Below are 23,242 nucleotides of genomic sequence, written 5' to 3' on the forward strand. Positions count from 1 at the left end.
AGGAGGGCAACCAAAATGGTCAAAGGCCTGGAAATGAGTCCTGATGAGGAACGGCTTAGGGAGCTGGGAATGTTTAGCCTGGAGAAGAGAAGCTTAAGGGGTGATAAGATAGCCATGTTCAAATATATTAAAGGATGTCATATAGAGGAGGGAGAAAGGTTGTTTTCTGCTACTCCAGAGAAGCGGACGTGGAGCAATGGATTCAAACTACAAGAAAGAAGATTCCACCTAAACATTAGGAAGAACTTCCTGACAGTAAGAGCTGTTCGGCAGTGGAATTTGCTACCAAGGAGTGTGGTGGAGTCTCCTTCTTTGGAGGTCTTTAAGCGGAGGCTTGACAGCCATCTGTCAGGAATGCTTTGATGGTGTTTCCTGCTTGGCAGGGGTTTGGATTGGATGGCCCTTGCGGTCTCTTCCAACTCTATGATTCTATGCACTTCTATTCAAAGTTCAATGGGCCTTACTCCTAGCTACCGGTAAGTAGGTTCTGGATTGCAGGCTCAAAGTATTTCCCCGCCCTGCACAAAAGAAAACACAGGGAACAACACTTATTTCTATCTTCATGTTGCTATAGAATTTGCTGTGACTTTTTGCAGTTACATAAGCATCACCAGCATTTTAAAATAAATCTTCCTAAATTAACATCTTGCTCTAAGTTTATGTCTTCACACAAAATAGGCTGACAAACTGAAGTTCTCACTCTCACAGGAAAAGGTGTCTTTGAAGAAGCTGAGCTGGGCAGGCAGGATGGCATTTAAAAAGAATGGGACCAATAGCTTGTCAGGTGAACAAGCAAAATGTTTGTAGAAAGTAATTTAATTTGCATCACTTTGGAGACTGCTTTCTCTGGGTGGAATCATGGCCTCCAACGTCCCCACAGAGCCTAAGCCGAAGGCTGTAACTTCCGCAGTGCTTGTCCACTTTGAGACAAGAGCTCAAAATAAAAGGAAGAGACCCACAATTTGCAGATTTAATTTAACAATACAATTATTCACAGCATAGAGAGGGTCTCTTTTGAAACCCACCCACCAGCTATTATATACTATTCAATAAAATCACTTGCCTCTATTTTGCAGTAAAATTCCAAGGATAAAATATTAATCCCATCTATCAACACAGCACCTTCCAAGTACAGTGGTGCCTCGCTTAATGAATGCCCTGCTTAACGAAATTTCCGCTTAACGAAAGGATTTTTCGAGCGGAGGTTGCCTCACTAGACAAATTCGTTTTATGAAAAATTCGTCTAGCGAATCGCGCCCATAGGAATGCATTGAAATTCAATTAATGCGTTCCTATGGGCAAAAAAAAATATCCATAAAAATAAATGCATTCCTATGGGATTCGCTAGACGAATTTTTCGTTATAAGAAAAGACCCGTGGAACGAATTAAATCTGTCTAGCGAGGCACCACTGTATATGCATGTTCCATTTTAACCATGTTCAGAACAGATGGGGAACAAATGCAACAATATTTCAGATAATATATTGTTGCATACACCCCAATCTCCAAGCAGTGAGAGACTCCAGGAGTTCCAGTGCTTGCAGGACTAGGCATCGGGAATCCCATACCACAACCCATATAAATAAGAGACCAATAAGGCTGGGTTTTGGGTCAAAACAGGCCACCACCTTATTGAATACAGATGAAAGAGGCTTGGGCATGGGGCAATCTACAGTGGTACCTCTACTTACAAATTTAATGCGTTCTGAACGCAGATTCGTAAGTCGAAAAAAATTGTAAGTTGAATCCCATAGGAATACATTGGGAGAAAAAATTCGTAAGTCGAAGCAACCCTATCTAAAAATTCATAAGTAGAAAAAATCCTATCTAAACAGCATCCAAGATGGCGGACGGAGCTCCATTGGTAAGTAGAAACATTCGTAAGTCGAGTCATTCGTAAGTAGAGGTACCACTGTAAATACTTCTGCCCACTGGAAGTGACCCGTAGGTCAATCCAGGCGGGGGTTCCTGAGACTTACATCCAATTGGGTGACCCCCAGAGGGACCGCTGTTTGGGGGAGTGCCTTTGGCCCTAGCCCCGCCTGGGCACGTCGACATAGCCACTCCCCCCGGATCCCTTTAACAGGATATCCCAGCGTTTGGAGGGGCAGGCGGAGACTACAACCTCCACCCAAAACAAAGGATTGCCCCAATGCCCAACCCATTGTGACGATTGCTATGAGGTAGGCAAAACCACTGGGTGAGAGCCAGTTAGCCCAGTGGGCAAATTCCTACCCGGCCCCATAAAGACCACTGTAGCCTCAGCAAAGTCATTGACTATCAGCTTAAACTGTGGGTGGGCACTTAAATGGGGCAAGGGGCAGATCCAAGGGAAGCCTACCTGCTCCATTGGCTCCGCCCCCAGGCACAGCCCAAGTCCCAGCCTGCATCCCCATTTGCCAAAGCAGGGTGCAGGCTAGGATCCAGCCCCTAACGCCTATCAGGAAGGGCACTGAAGTTCAAGTTCCCTCGTCGGGGCCCCAGTGAAGCCTCTGCTGTCCCGCAATGCCTCTTTGTCCTGGAATTTCATGAGGTTACCAGCCTAAAGACTAAGAACTGAACTGGCATATAAGCTATCCTTGACTGCTTATGCACACTTCCTGGTTTAGTGGTCTAACAAACTAAATAGAGTCTTTCGAAGAAATCTATATCCATTACCTTCTAGTAATTAAAGCATCAACAATACAGACATCTACTATTTACAGTACTTAAAACAAACTATTGATGCAGCTGATCAAATTTAAACTTGAACATAAAATCTTGTTCTTTGGACTCTATACAACACAGCTGATACTGACAGCCCTTTGGCAAAAAGCAACACATTGTATCCTCTCCATCTTATGTCCAAATAAAAGATGACCTTGTTGACCAAGCTGCAGAAAATGGTGCAGCAATCTTAGATGACATGGCTATCAGCCAACAATTGCATGATGCTCCTCCAACTCTTGATGAGCTTACAAATACAATTTTACTGCACATCTTGGTCACGTTTGAAGCAAAGTACAGGTATTCAAATTTAGATTTTGTCAGTACAAAAAATGTGAGATGGTCTTACCTAGAAGTACAGTATGTGGCTCCTAACTTCTAAAAATACTTGGAAAAGAACCTGAAACAAAACAAAAAACAATAGTGGAAGAAGTTATTTCTGGTAATAAATATAAATTTATGTACAATGTTACTTTATTTAAAAATATATATTTGTGATTTTCAGTTATATACATTTCAATAGTTTTACAGTCATTTTAACATTTAAAAACTTAATAATAATAATTTATTATTTATACTCCGCTCATCTGGCTGGATTTCCCCAGCCACTCTGGGCGGCTTCCAACAGACATTAAAATACAATAATCTATTAAACATTAAAAGCTTCCCTAAACAGGGCTGCCTTTAGGTATTTTCTAAATGTCAGGTAGTTGTTTATCTCTCTGACCTCTGGTGGGAGGGCGTTCCACAGGGCGGGTGCCACTACCAAGAAGGCCCTCTGCCTGGTTCCCTGTAGCTTGGTTTCTCATAGCGAGGGAACCGCCAGAAGGTCTTTAGTGCTGGACCTCAGTGCCCGGGCAGAATGATGGGGGTGGAGATGCTCCTTCAGGTATACTGGACCGAGGCTGTTTATCTTATACACCTTAACATTACATTCCAACAGATCTTTCTCCATTTGTGATATTTGTTCCCCAAACCCTCTTATCTTTCTTAAATACTTCATTCAAATGATGGTAATTGTATCTATGTTGTTAACTTTCTTGATAAATCCTTAATTTATTTTAAACTCTCCTTCCTTTAGTTTTAATAAATTTCTATAAGTTGTTCAACCTTCTATCATATTTTTCTTCTTTACTGCTGTGGCTTCCAAAAGTGATAGCCAAAGTGGTGTTTTTTGTCTACAATAAGTTTTTATACATACTCTATACAATTTTTTTCTGATTATATGATTTGTAATTTCTTCATGTACTTTCACTTTTTCATACCACTGATGGACGTGCCAATCAAAAATATTATCATTACCTTCTAAATCTAAAATATGTGGATTCCCCAATGTCATCCATTCCTTCAACCAACAAAGACAAGATGCTTCATAATATAATCTCATATCCAGCAGGGAAAAACCTCATCTCTCTTACATCTTTTTCTTTGCACCAATACTTCTAAAACTAATACAGGTGAAACTTGGAAAATTAGAATATCAACAAAAAGTGCATTTATTACAAATGCTTTCTTTTGGAAATTCCACAGTAATAAAACAAATAGTTACAATAATACAAAAATAAACAAAAATAAACATCACTATTACATTTCATTAATTACCCGCTTAATGACAAATAATTACAATTACAACAAATAAAGGCTTGACATATCTTGCTTTGCATGTCATGCATCTATCGCCTATATTGGTGTCACCTTTTAAGTTGCATTACTGAAATAAATGCACTTTTCGACAATATTCTAATTTTCTGAGTTTCACCTGTATAAACAAGGGTGACAATGGGCAGCCTTGTCTTGTTCCTTTAGTTATTTTGCAGTTCTCAGTCAGGACATTATTTGGCTGACTGCTCAGTATGTATTGCCCTGACTTCTTTTATAAAAGTGTCTCCACAGCTCATATATTCTAAAACTCTAATCATAAAATCCCAGGAGACATTGTCAAATGCTCATGTACAAGAATTTCAAGAATTTGAAATCTACAGAGGTTGCAGTCATAGATATGTAAGAAGCTCGTTTATCTTTTGGGAATGATTCATGTTTTTAGGTGGCTGCATTGTTTTCTACTTTCTGGATGCCCTATGATCATATTATAAAGTAGTTGTGTTCTGTGTTATAAATCAAGCACTGCTAGGATTGTTTCTTTGTTGTTTTTCAATGTATTTCTTATCAATTAAATTTTTGGTGCAAGCAAATGTTTATTCTGAAAGTGGGGCCAAGAGAAAACCGTTTGAGAACCACTGGGCTAGGCGGACCCCTGCTTGATACCTTGGAGCATTGCTGCTAGCTGAAACAGACAGACCTGGGTCAAATAGACAATATTCTGCTTCAATATAAGGCCAGATTCATATGAAACACTGTTTTAATTAGATGCCTGAGGCTGGTGCTGACAGCACACACTGGTCTAGAGCATCCATGCAGCCCAGATTATTCTCCTGGCTGTTCTGAGGAGAAGCACGGTATGAATTCCTCCTGCTGCTCACACAAAGGGATAATCCAGCAGCCATGGAACAGCCAGCCTAGAAACAAAAATCAAAGCATCTCTGTTTGCTTATGTACCTTTTTGCTTTTCTAGCAAAGCTGGACTTGAAACCCCAGCAAACAGCAAGGCAAAACCCTCCAACTCACCCCCACACCCTGCATGCAATTCAGTGATTCTTTTGGGGTGAACCTACCCTCCCTCTTCTAAACATTGTGCACTTGAAACGGCTGAATTTTGCAGGAGTGAGCCTCAGGCAGGCGGGAGTCAGTCTGCTGGAATAATGAGAACGAGTCAGGCTGTGAGCCTGTGCTATCCTGCCCAGTCCTCTTGTGCATTTCAATTCTCTGTGCACACATCTGATGGAGCATCCTCACTCTGTCGCCTCTCCCTGCTCTCTTTCCTTCGTTCCCCCCACCTCCCTCCTTTTCCACCAGCTCTTCTTCCAGGAGCCGCAGAGCTAAGAAGCCAAACTCAGTAGCATGCTACTGAGGCTACCCTAGACAGATCAGTGGTCAGGCTGGCCACCCTTCAAGCTCTCTGATGTACCGGGGGGCCGCAGTCTCTGTCGTTCAGGGCCTCAGTGAGCCGTGCCCACCCAGCGCCAGCCAAACCCAAGCAGCCTCTGCAGTGCGGACCGCCAAGAGACAGGTAGGAGGTGGGCGCTCGCGGTTGTGACAAGGAAGCTGCCTGGTGCGGCCTTTGCAACAGGGCGGCAGACCCCTTGGTCAAACGTAATCTCCTCAGCGGTGGCATTTGGGGTTGTTGGCCTCACACCAATTTCTGTGGGGCAGTGGGCCTGAATGGGTGGGCAAGGGAGGGGTGCATGGGCCTTCTTCAACTGATCACTTTACTTGATTTCCTCTCTGTATGTTAATTGGTATGTAGCCTCTCCAGGATGACTGAAGGAAAAAGAGAGGGAAAAAGAGAGGGGGGAGGGAGGGAGAGAGAGAGAGAGAGAGAGAGATGCTCATGTCCCAACAATACTCCTTCTCATGCACAAATCCTCTCCCACCTCTTCTTCAGAGCTGATAGCTTACATGGACCCAAATCATACTGCTTTTCTGGGCATAGCTGCCAAGTTCTCCATTTTTTAAGGGAAATTCCCTTATGCTGAATAGGCTTCCTCGCGAGAAAAGGGAAAACTTGGCAGCTATGTTTCTGGGAAGTATCTGTGGTGGTAGGTGAACTGCAGATTTTCAAAAAAACAGCTTAAAAAATAAGAGGAGGATTTACACAGTACTAAAAAACCCAAGAATGACAGTGAACTCTACAAGTTACAGGCAGATTGTTTTTCCCCTGGCTGCCTGCCTGCCTGCCTGCCTGGTGCTGGTGCTGCTGTGATAAATAGGAGTGTTTAGCAGCAGCAGCAGCAGAGATTTGGCTTCTGCTCCCTCATTTCTCTTTTTTTAAATTTTTGAATGAAAGGCAAGTGGGCTGCAGAATCAGTGGCAGTTCACCCAGGGACAGTAACAGCTTGCAGATAAAAGGAAGTACAAGCCTGACTGGAAGGTGCTGGCGAGGCTAAATCACCGAGCAGGCTGCTTCTTGAGTGCCTTAGAATGATCATAGGTGACTGGCAAATGATGCATGGATTTCCATGGCTGAAAGAACCAAGACAGACACATTTCTTCCCCAAATCAGTGGCAGGGAAGAGACTGGCCACCAAATATGCTGCATATGTTCCTAATTTTATGGCTGCCTCACATGCAGGGTTGCTCATTTTGAATTACTGTACAGGGTTCTTGTGTCTTTAAGAGTGGGTGACAAACAGGAATTCAGGAAGGTAAATTTCCCCCACCACTTCCATCTTCATGCTGGGAAAAGCTTCACTGGCTGAATTTCCAATATTCATGTTGCAACTCTTAAAGGTACCAGAAAGCAATTGAGCAATCCTGTTCACCATCAAGACTCCTGCTCTCTGAAAACAACAATGACCCTCTCTCGGTAAAAGGCAGTTCACACCCAAATATTATAGTACAATCAAGAAATGGAGCCCAAAGGTGTCTTTTGTCCATGAAGAGATGGGGCTATGCTGGGTGCCTGAGTTCTCCATGACTGTCAGTGAATTCCCTGAGATAAAGTAAACAGGAAACAAACACTTCCTCTGTTACGTAAGAGTATTAGAGGAGCCCCACCTTGCCCAGCATCCTGCATGCAGGGGATAAGTACTGTACAGTATTACTCTCCTGCTTGAGGTATCTGCATACTACATCTGATATTGGAGGTAATATAGCCAACATGACTAGCAGCCATCAATAGTCTTATACTCCATGGAAGTGCTGGTGTTGACCTATAAAGCTTTAAATGGTTCAGGACTGCACTACCTCAAGGATCCCCCTTCATGGATCAATGCCTTGTCGTGGCGAAGGGGCTTGAATAACTCAGAGAAGCTATGAGCTATGCCATGCAGGGCCACCCAAGATGGACAGGTCATAGTGGAGAGTTTTGACTAAACGTGATCCACCTGGAGAAGGAACTGGCAAGCCACTCCAGTATCCCTGCCAAGAAAACTCCATGGACAAAGACAACAGGCATATAAAAGTTATGACGCTGGAAGATGAGCCCCTCAGGTCGGAAGGCGTCCAACATGCTACTGAGGAAGAGCGGAGGACAAGTACAAGTAGATTCAGAGCTGATGAAGCGGCTGGGCCAAAGCCGAAAGGACGCTCAGTTGCGGATATGCCTGGAAGCGAAAGGAAAGTCCAATGCTGTAAAGAAAAATATTGCATAGGAACCTGGAATGTAAGAACCATGAATGGAGGTAAGCTGGATGTGGTCAAAAATGAGATGACAAGAATAAATATCGACATCCTGGGCATCAGTGAACTAAAATGGAAGGGAATGGGTGAATTCAGTTCGGGTGACTATCATATCTACTACTGTGGGCAAGAATCCCGTAGTAGAAATGGAGTGGCCCTCATAGTCAACAAAAGAGTGGCAAAAGCTGTAATGGGATGCAATCTCAAAAATGACAGAATAATCTCGATACGAATCCAAGGCAGACCTTTTAACATCACAGTAATCCAAGTTTATGCACCAACTACCGGAGCTGAAGAAAGTGAAATTGACCAATTCTATGAAGACCTACAACACCTTCTAGAAATGACACCAAAGAAGGATGTTCTTCTCATTACAGGGGATTGGAATGCTAAAGTAGGGAATCAAGAGATAAAAGGAACAACTGGCAAGTTTGGCCTGGGAGTTCAAAATGAAGCAGGGCAAAGGCTAATAGAGTTCTGTCAAGAGAACAAGCTGGTCATCACAAACACTCTCTTCCAACAACACAAGAGACGACTCTACACATGGATATCACCAAATGGGCAGCATCGAAATCAGATTGATTATATTCTCTGCAGCCAAAGATGGAGAAGCTCTATACAGTCAGCAAAAACAAGACCTGGAGCTGACTGTAACTCAGATCATCAGCTTCTTATAGCAAAATTCCAGCTTAAACTGAAGAAAGTAGGAAAAACCACTGGGCCAGTAAGATACAATCTGAATCAAATCCCTTATGAATACACAGTGGAAGTGAGGAACAGGTTTAAGGATTTAGATTTGGTGGACAGAGTGCCTGAAGAACTATGGATGGAGGCTCGTAACATTATACAGGAGGCAGCAACGAAAACCATCCCAAGGAAAAGGAAATGCAAGAAAGCAAAATGGCTGTCCAACGAGGCCTTACAAATAGCGGAGGAGAGGAGGCAAGCAAAATGCAAGGGAGAAAGGGAAAGATACAGGAAACTGAATGCAGATTTCCAAAAAAACAGCAAGGAGAGACAAGAGGGTCTTCTTAAATGAGCAATGCAAAGAAATAGAGGAAAACAATAGAATGGGAAAAACCAGAGATCTGTTCAAGAAAATTGGAGACATGAAAGGAACATTTCGTACAAAGATTACCATAATCAAGGACAAAAGTGGTAAGGACCTAACAGAAGCAGAAGACATCAAGAAGAGGTGGCAAGAATACACAGAGGAATTATACCAGAAAGATATGGAGGTCTCGTACACCCCAGGTAGTGTGGTTGCTGACCTTGAGCCAGACATCTTGGAGAGTGAAGTCAAATGGGCCTTAGAAAGCACTGCTAATAACAAGGCCAGTGGAAGTGATGATATTCCAGCTGAACTATTTAAAATTTTAAAAGATGATGCTGTTAAGGTGCTACACCCAATATGCCAGCAAGTTTGGAAAACTCAGCAATGGCCAGAGGATTGGAGAAGATCAGTCTACATCCCAATTCCAAAGAAGGGCAGTGCCAAAGAATGCTCCAACCACCGCACAATTGCGCTCATTTCACACGCTAGCAAGGTTATGCTTAAAATTCTACAAGGCAGGCTTAAGGAGTATGTGGACCGAGAACTCCCAGAAGTGCAAGCTGGATTTCGAAAGGGCAGAGGAACCAGAGACCAAATAGCAAACATGCGCTGGATTATGGAGAAAGCTAGAGAGTTCCAGAAAAACGTCTACTTCTGCTTCATTGACTATGCAAAAGCCTTTGACTGTGTCGACCACAGCAAACTATGGCAAGTTCTTAAAGAAATGGGAGTGCCTGATCACCTCATCTGTCTCCTGAGAAATCTCTATGTGGGACAAGAAGCTACAGTTAGAACTGGATATGGAACAACTGAGTGGTTCAAAATTGGGAAAGGAGTACGACAAGGTTGTATATTGTCTCCCTGCTTATTTAACTTATATGCAGAATTCATCATGCGAAAGGCTGGACTAGATGAATCCCTAGCCGGAATTAAGATTGCCGGAAGAAATATCAACAACCTCAAATATGCAGATGACACAACCTTGATGGCAGAAAGCGAGGAGGAATTAAAGAACCTTTTAATGAGGGTGAAAGAGGAGAGCGCAAAATATGGTCTGAAGCTCAACATCAAAAAAACCAAGATCATGGCCACTGGTCCCATCACCTCCTGGCAAATAGAAGGGGAAGAAATGGAGGCAGTGAGAGATTTTACTTTCTTGGGCTCCTTGATCACTGCAGATGGTGACAGCAGTCACGAAATTAAAAGACGCCTGCTTCTTGGGAGAAAAGCAATGACAAACCTAGACAGCATCTTAAAAAGCAGAGACATCACCTTGCCGACAAAGGTCCGTATAGTTAAAGCTATGGTTTTCCCAGTAGTGATGTATGGAAGTGAGAGCTGGACCATAAAGAAGGCTGATCGCCGAAGAATTGATGCTTTTGAATTGTGGTGCTGGAGGAGACTCTTGAGAGTCCCATGGACTGCAAGAAGATCAAACCTATCCATTCTTAAGGAAATCAGCCCTGAGTGCTCCCTGGAAGGACAGATCGTGAAGCTGAGGCTCCAATACTTTGGCCACCTCATGAGAAGAGAAGAATCCTTGGAAAAGACCCTGATGTTGGGAAAGATTGAGGGCACTAGGAGAAGGGGACGTCAGAGGACAAGATGGTTGGACAGTGTTCTCGAAGCTACGAACATGAGTTTGACCAAACTGCGGGAGGCAGTGCAAGACAGGAGTGCCTGGCGTGCTATGGTCCATGGGGTCACGAAGAGTCGGACACGACTAAACGACTAAACAACAACAACCTCAAGGATCACCTCTCCCCATACAAACTGCAATCATCATCTGAGGCTCTTCTTCATGTGCCTCCCCCACGAGAGGTCTGGAGGGTGGCAACACAAGAGCGGGCACTTTCTATAGTGGCTCCACTTTTGTGGAACGCTCTCCCCAGGGAGACTGCCCTGGCGCCTTCGTTGCATATATTTAGGCACCAGGCAAAAACACCCCTCTTTTCCCAGCCTTCTCCCATAATTAAGCAATTTTAAACTGGGGTGGGTGGGTGGGTAGTGTTTATGTTTGTTACTATGTTATGTATGTTTGTGTTTTTAGATTGTAAATTGCCTTGTGTTCCTCAGGTGAAGGGGTGGTACAGTCATACCTCAGGTTACAGACGCTTCAGGTTGCGTCTTTTCAGGTTGCGTCCCATGTCGAACCCAGAAGTACCCGAATGGGTTATTTCTGGGTTTGGGCGCTTGCGCATGCGCAGAAGCGCTGAATCGCAACCCGTGCGTGCGCAGATGCGGTGCTGCAGGTTGTGAACACTGCGGGTTGTGAATGTGCCTCCTGCACGGATCACGTTTGCAACCCGAGTGTCCACTGTAAAGAAATTGAATAAATAAATACAATTAAATATGTCCAGTCCCTTTTTGAAGCTGTTCAATTTGTTGGCCACTTCTATGGCAACCATATTGTGCTACCTAATGCCATATTAAGGCCAGGAGTGGGGGGAACTGACCTGGGTTATCTCCTCCAGCCCATGGGTAAGGTCTGGCAGATGGGGGGGGGTCCTACCTGTCAATCACCTGACATCAAATTTTGTCAAGGTACCCATTTTCAGATTCACTGCGTGGATGGAAGCCCCAATAATTACGCCCTGACAACCAGCTGATGTTAGGGCTTCAGAGCACATGGCACTGTGCAAACCCCAATTATCTGTTGACGATCAGCTGGCTGGTGGTGCCTGCAACCTGCTTTTGGCCCCTCTATGTCTTTATCTGCCCCACAGCTAACTTCATATATGATTTTGGGTATAGAGCAGGTGACCATGCCTTGGCCAAAACAGTCTTGCAAACCAAACTTTAGGTGTCTGATGAAGACTCTCTCTCCCCCCCCCCCATCGATGATGTATCAGGTCTCCCACCCACCCACCCCCGGTTCATCCCTGTGATTCCCCCCACCCTGTCCTGACCCATGATCTATTCTGTGCCCTCCCCCCCAACACCCCACCCAGGCAAGTTCCCACCTCCATTCGACCTAGTCTGTAAAGGCAAGCCGAGGTGCTGTGGAGGGCGAAGGTTTTCTAGCTGCAGTACCAGTGTGGCCGCCGCTAGAGGGTGCTGTTTTACAACCTCTTTTGGCTTCATTTTCCCAGCATGCACTTTTGGGTGAGTTGTGTGTTCTGAAACACGGGGTTTTGGGTTTTTTTATCTTGTGCAGGTGTGACATCTGTCTATGCAAACGGTATATGCTTCCTCTCATAGTAGCATGGGACATTGTGTGCAAATTTGAATGCTATTGGTCAAGCAGTTTCGGTGGAAAGTGGAAACACACCCACATGCCCCTTTTACATTTATATATACATAGATATTATTTTATTATTAATAATATTTTTTTCTCCTTTGTGACTCTTTTGTAACCTCCTTGTACACCACTTAGAAACCACAGTGTAATGCAGCATATAAATTGTTGAAATAGAGTAATAATAATGAATAAATATTCCTTGCCATTGGGTGCTGGGAAGAAGCAAATCCCTTCCAACTGTGCAGTTCTATAATTTTATGATTCCATTCCTTTGGTCTGTCCTGAATCTTCCACCGTTCAGTTTTGCTGGATGACTCTTGGCTCTTAGATTATGAAAGGAAAAGAAGCCCCTCTCTACCCACTTTCCCCACCACCTTGCATAATTCCACACACCTTTCTCATGCCCCTACTTAAACATTCTTTCCCAAAACAATGGAACATCTACTCCTCGGGGCATTGCTCCACCCCCTTGATTGTTTTGATCACCCTTTTCTGCACTTTTTCTAGCTGCACAATATCCTTTTTGAGGCAACAATTTGTAACAGCATTATGATCCTGGCAGGTTTTATTTTCAGTTCCTTTCCTAAGAATCCCTAGCCTGGAATTCTCTTTTAAAGAGAATTTTAAAGTGGCCATCACTAGCTCTTGTGGGAGTGAAATCCATAGTGTCACTATACAATGTGTGGAGACATGCTTTCTTTTGCCTCTCCTGAATCTTCCAACATTCAGCTTCACTGTGTGCTCCTGAGTTCCAGCAACATCTCTCTGAAAATTCCCTATGTTGTAAACTTTTCTTGTAGAGGAGTCACTTTACTCCCTTCATGATTTCGGTTGCCCTGAGCCTTTTCCACCCCTGTGATGTCCTCTTTGAGGTGAGGGAACCAGAATTGTACAGAGTTCTTTGATGTGTGGTCACATCATAGATTTGCATAATGGCATTATGATGGCTGGCAGTCTTAATTTTCAATTCCTTTCTTAATTATCCCTAGCATGGCATCTTAATTGAGCCATCCATTATGACCACAAGGTCTCGTTCCTGGTCAGTCGCCGCCAGTTCAGACCCCATGAGAAATTAGGGCCACACACACACTAGCCTGTTTATAGTACAAAAATGCCTTTTATTAATACGAAATCATTCTTGGTTATCCGCAACATGCTGCTTTAAATCTAAATTGATTGAAAATCCTTCTGTCCACAAAAATTGATGTGGATACATGATACTCATTTGAAAATCCTCCCCTTGGTTAGGTTATCCATATTTTTCTCTTCCTGCACATGCCCCAGATGAATAAAGAAGGAAGTGTTAGAAGTTGCAACCCTCCCACAATTGCATTGGGCTGGTGTGGATCTGTGCACAGACAGACACACACTTTGCCAGAATTGCCTATATGTTTTCATGTGCTTTCAAATGGATGCACTGTGGGGAAACACAGAATCAAGCCGCAATGAACTTTTGTTTTCAGAACAAATCCAGATTCTCAAGAAGTGCTTTCCAGGAGCAAAAACCATGCAATAGATCTAGATTGTGCATCGACTCCATAGAAATTCAGAAATATTTAGTCTCCATTGATTCTGTTAGAAATGTTATGTGTGCACAGTTTAGAATTTTTTAATCCCTGTTTACCTCACTTTACCCTTGCTTACATTGAATCACATTTACCATTTACTTCCTGTTCATCCAGTTTGGAGAGATCCTTTGATTTGGTATCAACAACAAACTTCAATACTTTCAATCTATTTGTTTTAATTGTGCTATTTCCCTTTCTGTCCCCCCCCCTTCCAGTTTGCATTTATTTTTTTAATCTTGATTTGCAAACTTTCATGAATGCTCAGGGTCACTCACTTCCCTTCAGTTCAGTTGCAGGCTTTTTGCGTCATTTATTTGGTGCTTCCAACAAATGGCACCTACTTCTCCCTGTCATTATTGCCAATTGGATGTATTCTTTCATTTTAACCTGCCATTCTAACTTTGTAGGTGTAATCTCACTCTTCCAATTCGTTGCAACAAGAATCCTGGCAGCAGATGATAAAAAATGGTCTTTCTTCTTTCTTAATTTCATTTGACATTATCCCTAATAGAAAGGCCTCCAGTCTTTTTGTGAATGGGAATTTGAATATCTTTTTTAATTCATTGTATACAATATCCCAAATCTTTAATTTTTTCACATTCCCACCACATATGCATATATGTTTGATTTACTTCCATCTGGACGCCGCTACAGGACTCTATACAAAAAAACGGCACAGGAACAGTTTTTTCCCTTGTGCCATCAAATTGTTAAATTCGTAGTTGTGTAGCGGAAGGGGAGGCCAGTTATGGGTGGGGTTCCTTTTCTGTGCTATTGTATTGTGAGTGGAACAGTGTTTGTATAAGGTACGTTTACATTGCGGCTGGATGGCGGCTAACAGATTGAGGTTGAATCCTGACAAGACAGAAGTACTGTACTTGGGGGATAGGAGGCGGGCAGGCGTGGAGGACTCCCTGGTCCTGAATGGGGTAACTGTGCCCCTGAAGGACCAGGTGCGCAGCCTGGGTGTTATTTTGGACTCACAGCTGTCCATGGAGGCGCAGGTCAATTCTGTGTCCAGGGCAGCTGTCTATCAGCTCCATCTGGTACGCAGGCTGAGACCCTACCTGCCTGCGGACTGTCTCACCAGAGTAGTGCATGCTCTGGTTATCTCCCGCTTGGACTACTGTAATGCGCTCTACGTGGGGCTACCCTTGAAGGTGACCCGGAAACTGCAATTAATCCAGAATGCGGCAGCTAGACTGGTGACTGGGAGCGGCCGTCGAGACCACATAACACCGGTCCTGAAAGACCTACATTGGCTCCCAGTACGTTTCCGAGCACAATTCAAAGTGTTGGTGCTGACCTTTAAAGCCCTAAACGGCCTCGGTCCAGTATACCTGAAGGAGCGTCTCCTCCCCCATCGTTCTGCCCGGACACTGAGATCCAGCGCCGAGGGCCTTCTGGCGGTTCCCTCACTACGAGAAGCCAAGTTACAGGGAACCAGGCAGAGGGCCTTCTCGGTAGAGGTCAAAGAGAATAACAATTACCAGACCTTTAGAAGGCATCTTAAGGCAGCCCTGTTTAGGGAAGCTTTTAATGTTTGATTGATTTCTGTATTTTAATATTTTGTTGGAAGCCGCCCAGAGTGGCTGGGGGAACCCGGCCAGATGGGCGGGGTATAAATAATAAATTATTATTATTATTATTATTATTATTATTATTATTATTATTATTATTATTATTATTGCAATGTAGTCAAAGCAAAATTCCAAGTATGTTGGTACTTGGCCAATATATTATTATTATTATTATTATTATTATTATTATTTATTATTATTATTATTATTATTACCTCTCCCCTTTTTACATCTCCAACAAATTTCAGGTCTATTCTTATACATTTTGGCCAGTTTGGCTGGGTTGAGGTGGCACTGAGAGAGCATTTTCATAACATTTTCTCTTAGATTATAACACACTGTAAACATTTCACCCTTTACTTTAAATTTATTTCTTCAAGAGATTTTTATAATATTTGGATGACATTCAAGCCTAATGTCAAAAATGCTTGTGTTATTAAAAGCTATCACATAGAAGCTGGCCTCATCACGTCTGTGAGGATAAACAGCTCCCCACCCTTGGAAAGCTCTGTGGTCATTTGAGCAGGAATTTTCCATAACTCTCTCCTCTTGCCTCAAAAGAGGCTTTCTAAAATATTGGACATTGTGAAATGCAATTCTATTTATTGTCCATTTAATCACATTTGCCACAGTGCCTGTATCAACACATGGGCACTGTTTTGTTCCTGACTTAATGCAACCCTGACCTGGGAAAACATAAAAGGGAAAATATTAGTCCATAATCATAGCTGGGCTTCCCAGTAGGCGACCTTCTGCATTAACAACCTGCTGGCAGGGAGTCAAAGCAATCAGGCTATGGACACCATGACCCAACAGAGCTTTTCAAAGAAGAAAAAGAAGAAGAAGAAGAGGAGGAGGAGGAGGAGTAGTTTGGATTTGATATCCCGCTTTATCACGGCTAACAATCTCCTTTCCCTTCCTCCCCCACAACAAACACTCTGTGAGGTGAGTGAGGCTGAGAGACTTCAGAGAAGTGTGACTCGCCCAAGGTCACCCAGCAGCTGCATGTGGAGGAGTGGGGAATTGAACCCGGTTCACCAGATTACAAGTCCACTGCTCTTAACCACTACACCACACTGGCAAAATAATTTTGCTTATTAAACTTTTTTTTAAAAATGCTTTAAATTATCTTTCAACATCAGCACATAAAATTCAGCCTCCACCCGGCCCATGTCTCCCTAACCTCTGAAACCCAGTTCTCAGGGCCAAAGTAGGTGCTATTTGGGAGATGTGTGATCAGCTCTTCCAACATCTATTGTGCCTTTGAAAGCAGTCAGTGAGGGAGGGAGGTTTTGGATGGGAGCCATGGCATTGGAGCTTTGGGGTTCATAGCATTTCTCCAGTTTCAGTCCCCCTCACCTGCTGCTTTTTGCCATGGCTCTCCATGGGTAGGAAAGAGGTAGGCATCTGCAGCTAACAGCAGCTTTGGGGGCAGTTAAATCAAGGAAATGGCATGGAGGGAAAGGATTAAGCACCATTTCCCTACTGCTGCAACCCTGGTTTTAATCCCCCCCCTGGTTGCTTTTATGCACGTACATGCCGTCTCTGATTTGGCCCTCAATGAGGCAGGAAATGTGTATGCCTGGGCTGTGCCACCTTGGACCATAAGATGGAGCTCATAGGACTGAATACTTGTCCAGCTACACACCAGTTTTCTACATATTGTGGGTTATGTGTGGGGTTTTTGTATACTTATGCATGTGATCTTTCACTTTCCATCTGAAGTGATATAGCCCAGGCTCAGGTTATCATCATAGTGGGAAGTGAGCCTAAGCCAAGGGTCAGCAACCTTTTTCAGACGTGGGCCGGTCCACTGTCCCTCAGCCCATGTGGTGGGCTGGACTATATTTTGGGGAAGAAATATGAATGAATTCCTATGCCCCACAAATAACCCAGAGATGCATCTATATATAAAAAAATGTAAACTGGGCATGTGAGTGTGTCTCCACTTTTCTCTGAAACCGCTTGACCGATTGCGTTCAAATTTGGACACAACATCCCATGCGAATATGAGAGTGACCTCATACTGTTTCCTTAGACCAGGCATCCCCAAACTGCGGCCCTCCAGATGTTTTGGCCTACAACTCCCATGATCCCTAGCTAAGAGGACCAGTGGTGGTCATGGATGATGGGAATTGTAGTCCAAAACATCTGGAGGGCCGAAGTTTGGGGATGCCTGCCTTAGACAGATGGCACACCTATGCCAGGTAAAACCCTAAAACCACGTGTTCCAGAACTCACAACTCAGATGAAAGTGCATGCTGGGAGCACAGGAAAGGTTGCAAAACAGCGTCCTCTAGCGATGGCTACACTGGTACCGCAGCTAGGAAAGCTTCCCTCTCTACAGCATCTTGGCTCGGCTTTGCAGACTGGGCCAAGTGGAGGCGGGGGGGTCACTTGGGTGGGGGATGGGGTGAGGAGGGGCATAGGTCATGGGTTGGGACAGGGTGGGGCCAATCACAGGGTTGAGCCAGGGGTGGGGGGAGGAGGCGGTGGGATAGGTCATGGGTCGGGACAGGGTGGGGGGAGTCACAGGGAAAAGCCTGTGGAAACAGAACACACGTAAAACATTTTTAAAAAATGAAGGGGGACTCTGAAGGTGAGGGGAGTCTGAAGGGGAACTCTGAGGGTCCATTTAACAGACTGAGCCACAGCAATGCGTGGTTGAGCCAGCTAGTATTAAATCAAAGCACACATTCTACTCATGTAAAAACGCTGCAAATAACCCAGAGATGCATTTTAAATAAAAGGACACATTCTACTCATGTAAAAACACGCTGATTCCCCGACCGTCCATGGGCCGGATTGAGAAGGTGATTGGGCCGCATCCGGCCCACAGGCCTTAGGTTGCCCACCCCTGGCCTATGCCCACTTGCCCCAACGTCATCCCTTTCTCCCCATACACCATGTGTGAGACTTCTCCCATTCCTCTCCTTCCCTCAAAATCCAGTCACTTACAAACAAGGAGTTGGAAGGGGACCACTTGTACTACTGTAATGTGCTGTATGTGTGCTTCCCTTGGGAAGGTCCTGTCAAGAACGAGCCAGCAGTAAATCACACTATGCAAGTTGAAGTTAACTCTTTATTAGCAAAGAACACTATCTACACAGGAGTGTCAGACCTAGTGAACTTAGTTGGTCTCTAAGGTGCTACTGGTGCAATTTTTAATTTATATATATATATATATATTTCGACTGTGTCAGACCAACACGGCTACCTACCTGAATCTAATGATCACAGCAACTCATTTCCAGCAGGTCCTGCCTCTATTAAGCAGTTGTTGTTTAATAACAACTGTAGGATTACCTCTGGTCTGCAGACCCACAAGGTTGTTTTGGGGAAGCCATGCCCACCCAACTTACACCTGGTGTCATACAGGATGTCAGATGAGGGGCTTCAAAGGAACAATTGGGAGCTTAAAGTGAGCACCTTTCAGAGCTTTTATGTGTCTGAGGTTTTCTGCTGGGCTGACACTGAACTTCAGTCGCGTCACAACCTTAGACCAACACCCTCTCAACCTGTTGTTTGCTGCTGTTGCTGCAGCCAGTCACTGACCTCACCACCAACAGTTATGTTACCGTAGTAGGTGGTGGTGCTTGGCTCTGATCTATGGTGGGTTCACCATGTCAAATTTCCAAAAATGCAATGACCAACCAAATATTGGGCTGGGGATTGCATTTTGTGTAGACATGGCAGGTGTCTGGGTAAGTTCCCATTCAAAAGCACAGCCATACCCATCACTAAAACACATCTGGTGGTCTGATTGGGGGGGGGGTGAGGTGAATGACTGGTGGTCAGTTGGTGAGGGATCCTGCTGAGTCCCTTGGCAGGTGCCCAATCTTGACTCCACCCCTGGGCGCCAACTCCGGTTTTATGCTAGAATTTTATCTCATTCTATGGTTCTGCTGTGCCTTATTTTATTATGTTTCATTATGATTCATTGTTTTAAAATTGTGGCTTTTATCATCTTACATTTAGCTGTTCAGAGTGCACTGCTGAAGCGTAGCTTATAAACATTCTGAATAAATAAAACCATACAAAAATAAATATATCAATTTGGTAGGCAGCTTATCTCTGATGCCTACCTTGGGACTCAACATTTGCTGCCATGGGGTTGGGGAGAAAGAATAGCATGACAAAAGATCTGAACATTTTTGAGAGTGGGGACTGGGAGAAAGGCAGTCACAGCATTTGGAGGGCAAGATATACTCTATCTCATAGCTGAAAATGTTTAGAATTGTGCTATATAAATTGTTTGGTTGCTGTTTGCCACCAGGCAGATCCCCTGGAATTTCTGGTGCTCAGGAGCCAGAGCTTCAGCACCCTGCATAGTGTTGGGGTTAAAAGCAAAATCAGCAGAAACTGGTTGAGGAACTTACACATAGAGACCAAGGCTTAAACAAATGCTTGGTTTAATGGAGAAAGTAAATGTAACAAAAATTAAATCAGGCTTATACAAAATACCCACACAACCAAACCACCCACCAAGAGCACACTGGGAAAACGCCCAGCACAGAGGCAACACACAACACCCCTGATATACCCTGCATCATCAGCTTCACAGCAACACCTGTAGAGCTGCTCCACAGCTGCAGAGCCCCAGTCATTAAATCTTTCCTGACTCTTAAATGTACAGTGAAACAATAATGACACTTTTACACAATCATTCAACATATCCCCTGCAGTTCATTATTGTGAAACAGAGACAAACTTTGTACATGTCTTTCATGCGCAACTTTTGGAAGTGCTTTAGTAAAGATGTCTGCAACTTGTCTGTCACCGGGGACATATTCAAAAACAACTGTTTTGTCAGCAATCTCTTTACAAACTGTAAACGTAATCTCAACACTCTAGTGCGCTGTGTGTTGGTTTCTGAGCACAGGATAGCAAGTCCACTCTGGGAATCGAGATAAACTTTTACTGGGAGTGATACTGGCATCTTTAAGTCTTCAAATATTTGTAAATACCACTCTATATCACGGATGGCCTGAGTACAGGCATATAACTCACTTTCAGTTGAAGAAAGACAATTAATTTTTTGATTCTGTGCTTTCCATTCAAAAGGACACCCATTATAAAAATAAACCATACCAGATGTACCTTTGTAATTATTTTGCTCTACAGCATGAGATGCATCACAATATATTTCAAAACCTTTGTCAATAGATGGTGTAAATTCCAACCTATAATGTTTTGTGTGTTTGAGGTACATCACCACTCTCTTAAGAGCTTTGAAGCATTGGGTAGTGGGTTTTTCTACAAATTTTGCCAGAAAATGAAAAGCATAAGTTACATCTGGCCTTGAAACTCTTTGAATAAAATTGAGCTTGCCTATGGCAGAGCGATACAAAGTTTTGTCAGAGAACGTGTTATTGCCATCTGTAAAAGTGAAACCACATACCATAGGCGTTTATTTCCCATTTGCATTCTTTAAACATAACATTTCAACAAGATCATCTATTTTTGCATTTTGATGAATCAAATAAGAACCATTTTTGCCTTCTTCAATTTGCATGGATATATAGTTTTTAGCTTTGCCTAATTCTACCACATCAAATTTTTCTTGTAACAGTGACACTATCTTTGTATATTCATGTTTAGTTTTTGTAGAAATTAATATATCATCTACAAACACACATAATTTGGTCACAGAATTTCCATTTTCCTTTGTAAATACACAGTTATCTGCCTTGCCTTGTGTAAAGCCAAAATTCAGCAATTCCTTCACTAAAGTCTGATGCCAGTTTTTACCACTCTGATGCAAACCATAAAGAGATTTATTTAGTTTGCACACTACTCCTTTAGTGGAGATTACGCCATCAGGAACACGCATAAAAATTTGTTCTTCTAAATCTGCAAACAAATAGGCAGTTTTTATATCTACATGATAGACAGAATGTCCACGCTGGGATGCATCTTTTAACAAAAGCTTAACAGATTCATACTTTACGCTCGGTGAGTAACACAAATCATAGTCTTCACCTGGGATTTGCTGGAAACCTCTGGCTACTAACCTAGCCTTGTACCTTACAACTTCGTTTTTATCATTCATTTTCACTTTATAAACCCATTTTGAATCAATAACTCTCATGTCTGGGGTTTGTGGTACAAGAGACCAAGTGTTATGCTCTTTTAAAGAAGCTATTTCAGCATCCATAGCTTTGTACCAATTTACAGCTTCATGCAAAGGTAATTTTTGAACATCGTTGTAGCATTTTGGCTCAAAAACTGCTTTATTGGCATACACAGTATATAACTGCTCTTTTGAAAACCGTCTTGGTTCCTGTCTCTTTCTGTCTGAACGTCTTAGTCCTGAAGAAGAGCTAGGCCCTTCAGAATCAGTAGAACTATTTGGACTTCTAGCTTCAGACTGTAAATTGCTATCATCAGACTGATGAGACTCTTGTGGGCTTTTCTTACTTTCAGAAAATTCAGAAGAACTTAACCTTTCTTTAGGTGTCTGTGTCTTTAAATTTTCAAACAAATCACCAGACACAACAGGCTTTTCGTCTTCAGATCCACTAGTATCCCCTGCTCCAGCGTCTTCCTCTTCTACTTCTACTTCCTCCTCATCAGCATTATCTAAACCATCACTATCTTGAAAAATAGCAACTCTATTCCAATTTACAGTTTCAATCATGCTTCTGGTAATATGAAATTTGCCAGTTGCTGGTACATAAACTCTGTACGCCCCCTGCTGGTAGCCCATAAACTTTCCTTGAACACTACGCTCATCCAACTTGTGTCTAGCAGGGTAGTGAATAATAACGTCTGAACCCCAAATTCGCAGGTATTTTAAATTAGGGCGTTTTTTAAACAACATTTCATAGGGTGTAACATTTAAACTAGAATGATAGGATCTGTTTTTAACAAAAAGATAGGCATGAAGAGATTCCGCCCAATATTCTTTCCCCAAATTAGCATCATGCAAGTAAGTTTTAACACCTGCCTGCAAATCACGTTGCACTACTTCTACAATCCCATTCTGCCAAGGACTTCTAGGGCAGGACAACTCGTGAACAGTCCCCTGCGCTTCCAGGAAATGTGAAAATTCCTCAGAAACAAACTCTCCCCCCCTGTCAGAAAACAAATGCTTTATAGGTTTGTTAAAGTGGGTTTTTACCCAGTTGCAAAAAATCTTGTACTTCTCAAGTGCTTGTGACTTTTCAGCAATGGTGTAAACAAAACAATATCTGCTGTACTGATCAATAAGAGTAAGCCAATATTTTGAATTTCCTAAAGAAGGAGGGAGTGGCCCTACTAAATCACAATGCACACGTTCAAATGGCTCTGTTACTTTCCTGCCTGAGCATTTACCCTTTCTTGCAACTTTTATCTTATTCTTACAACAAGATACACATTGCATATAGTATTTACATGGCTTTAAGTTTAGTCCATCAACAATCTTCTTTGTCTTTATCACATCTGTGAAATTTAAATGTCCCAAAAGTCTATGCGCCTCATGAATACATCCAGAGTGAGGCTTTACATTTCTCAGCTCCTGCCTTTTTCTCAACCCTTGCCTTGGCTGGGTTACTCTACAGTTCACAGGTGGCTGTGAATGCTTTTTAAAATATAGTCTATATAAACCTTCAGACTCTCTGGCATACAATACACGCTTTCCCCCTTTGTAGAACTCACATAGTGATTTTGTGAAGCACACAGTTACTCCTTGGCGTGCAAAGCAACTTACTGATAATAAATTGTCCACTGATGGGCAGTAAGTGCAATTTGCTATTGTGATGTTTAAGGAGTCAAGTTTCACAGTACCTCTGCCAAGCGACTGTAGAACGTCGGAGTTGGCCAGATGAATGGTGCCAATTTCCTCTTCGAAAGAAATAAACAGACTTCGGT

The 23,242-nt window shown here is 43.1% G+C and overlaps 1 protein-coding gene across 1 annotated transcript in view; it reads left to right on the plus strand.

Moving 5' to 3' along the window:
- The first annotated feature begins 5,726 nt into the window (after positions 1-5,726).
- The window catches only part of RGS8 (regulator of G protein signaling 8), a 53,571-nt gene continuing 36,055 nt past the window's right edge, over positions 5,727-23,242 (plus strand). The window contains exon 1 of the mRNA XM_035123007.2: positions 5,727-5,834. Coding sequence (XP_034978898.1) covers positions 5,727-5,834 — 108 coding nt within the window. The remainder of the gene's footprint in view (positions 5,835-23,242) is intronic.

Source organism: Zootoca vivipara, chromosome 7, assembly GCF_963506605.1.
Source record: "Zootoca vivipara chromosome 7, rZooViv1.1, whole genome shotgun sequence".
NCBI lineage: Eukaryota > Metazoa > Chordata > Lepidosauria > Squamata > Lacertidae > Zootoca > Zootoca vivipara.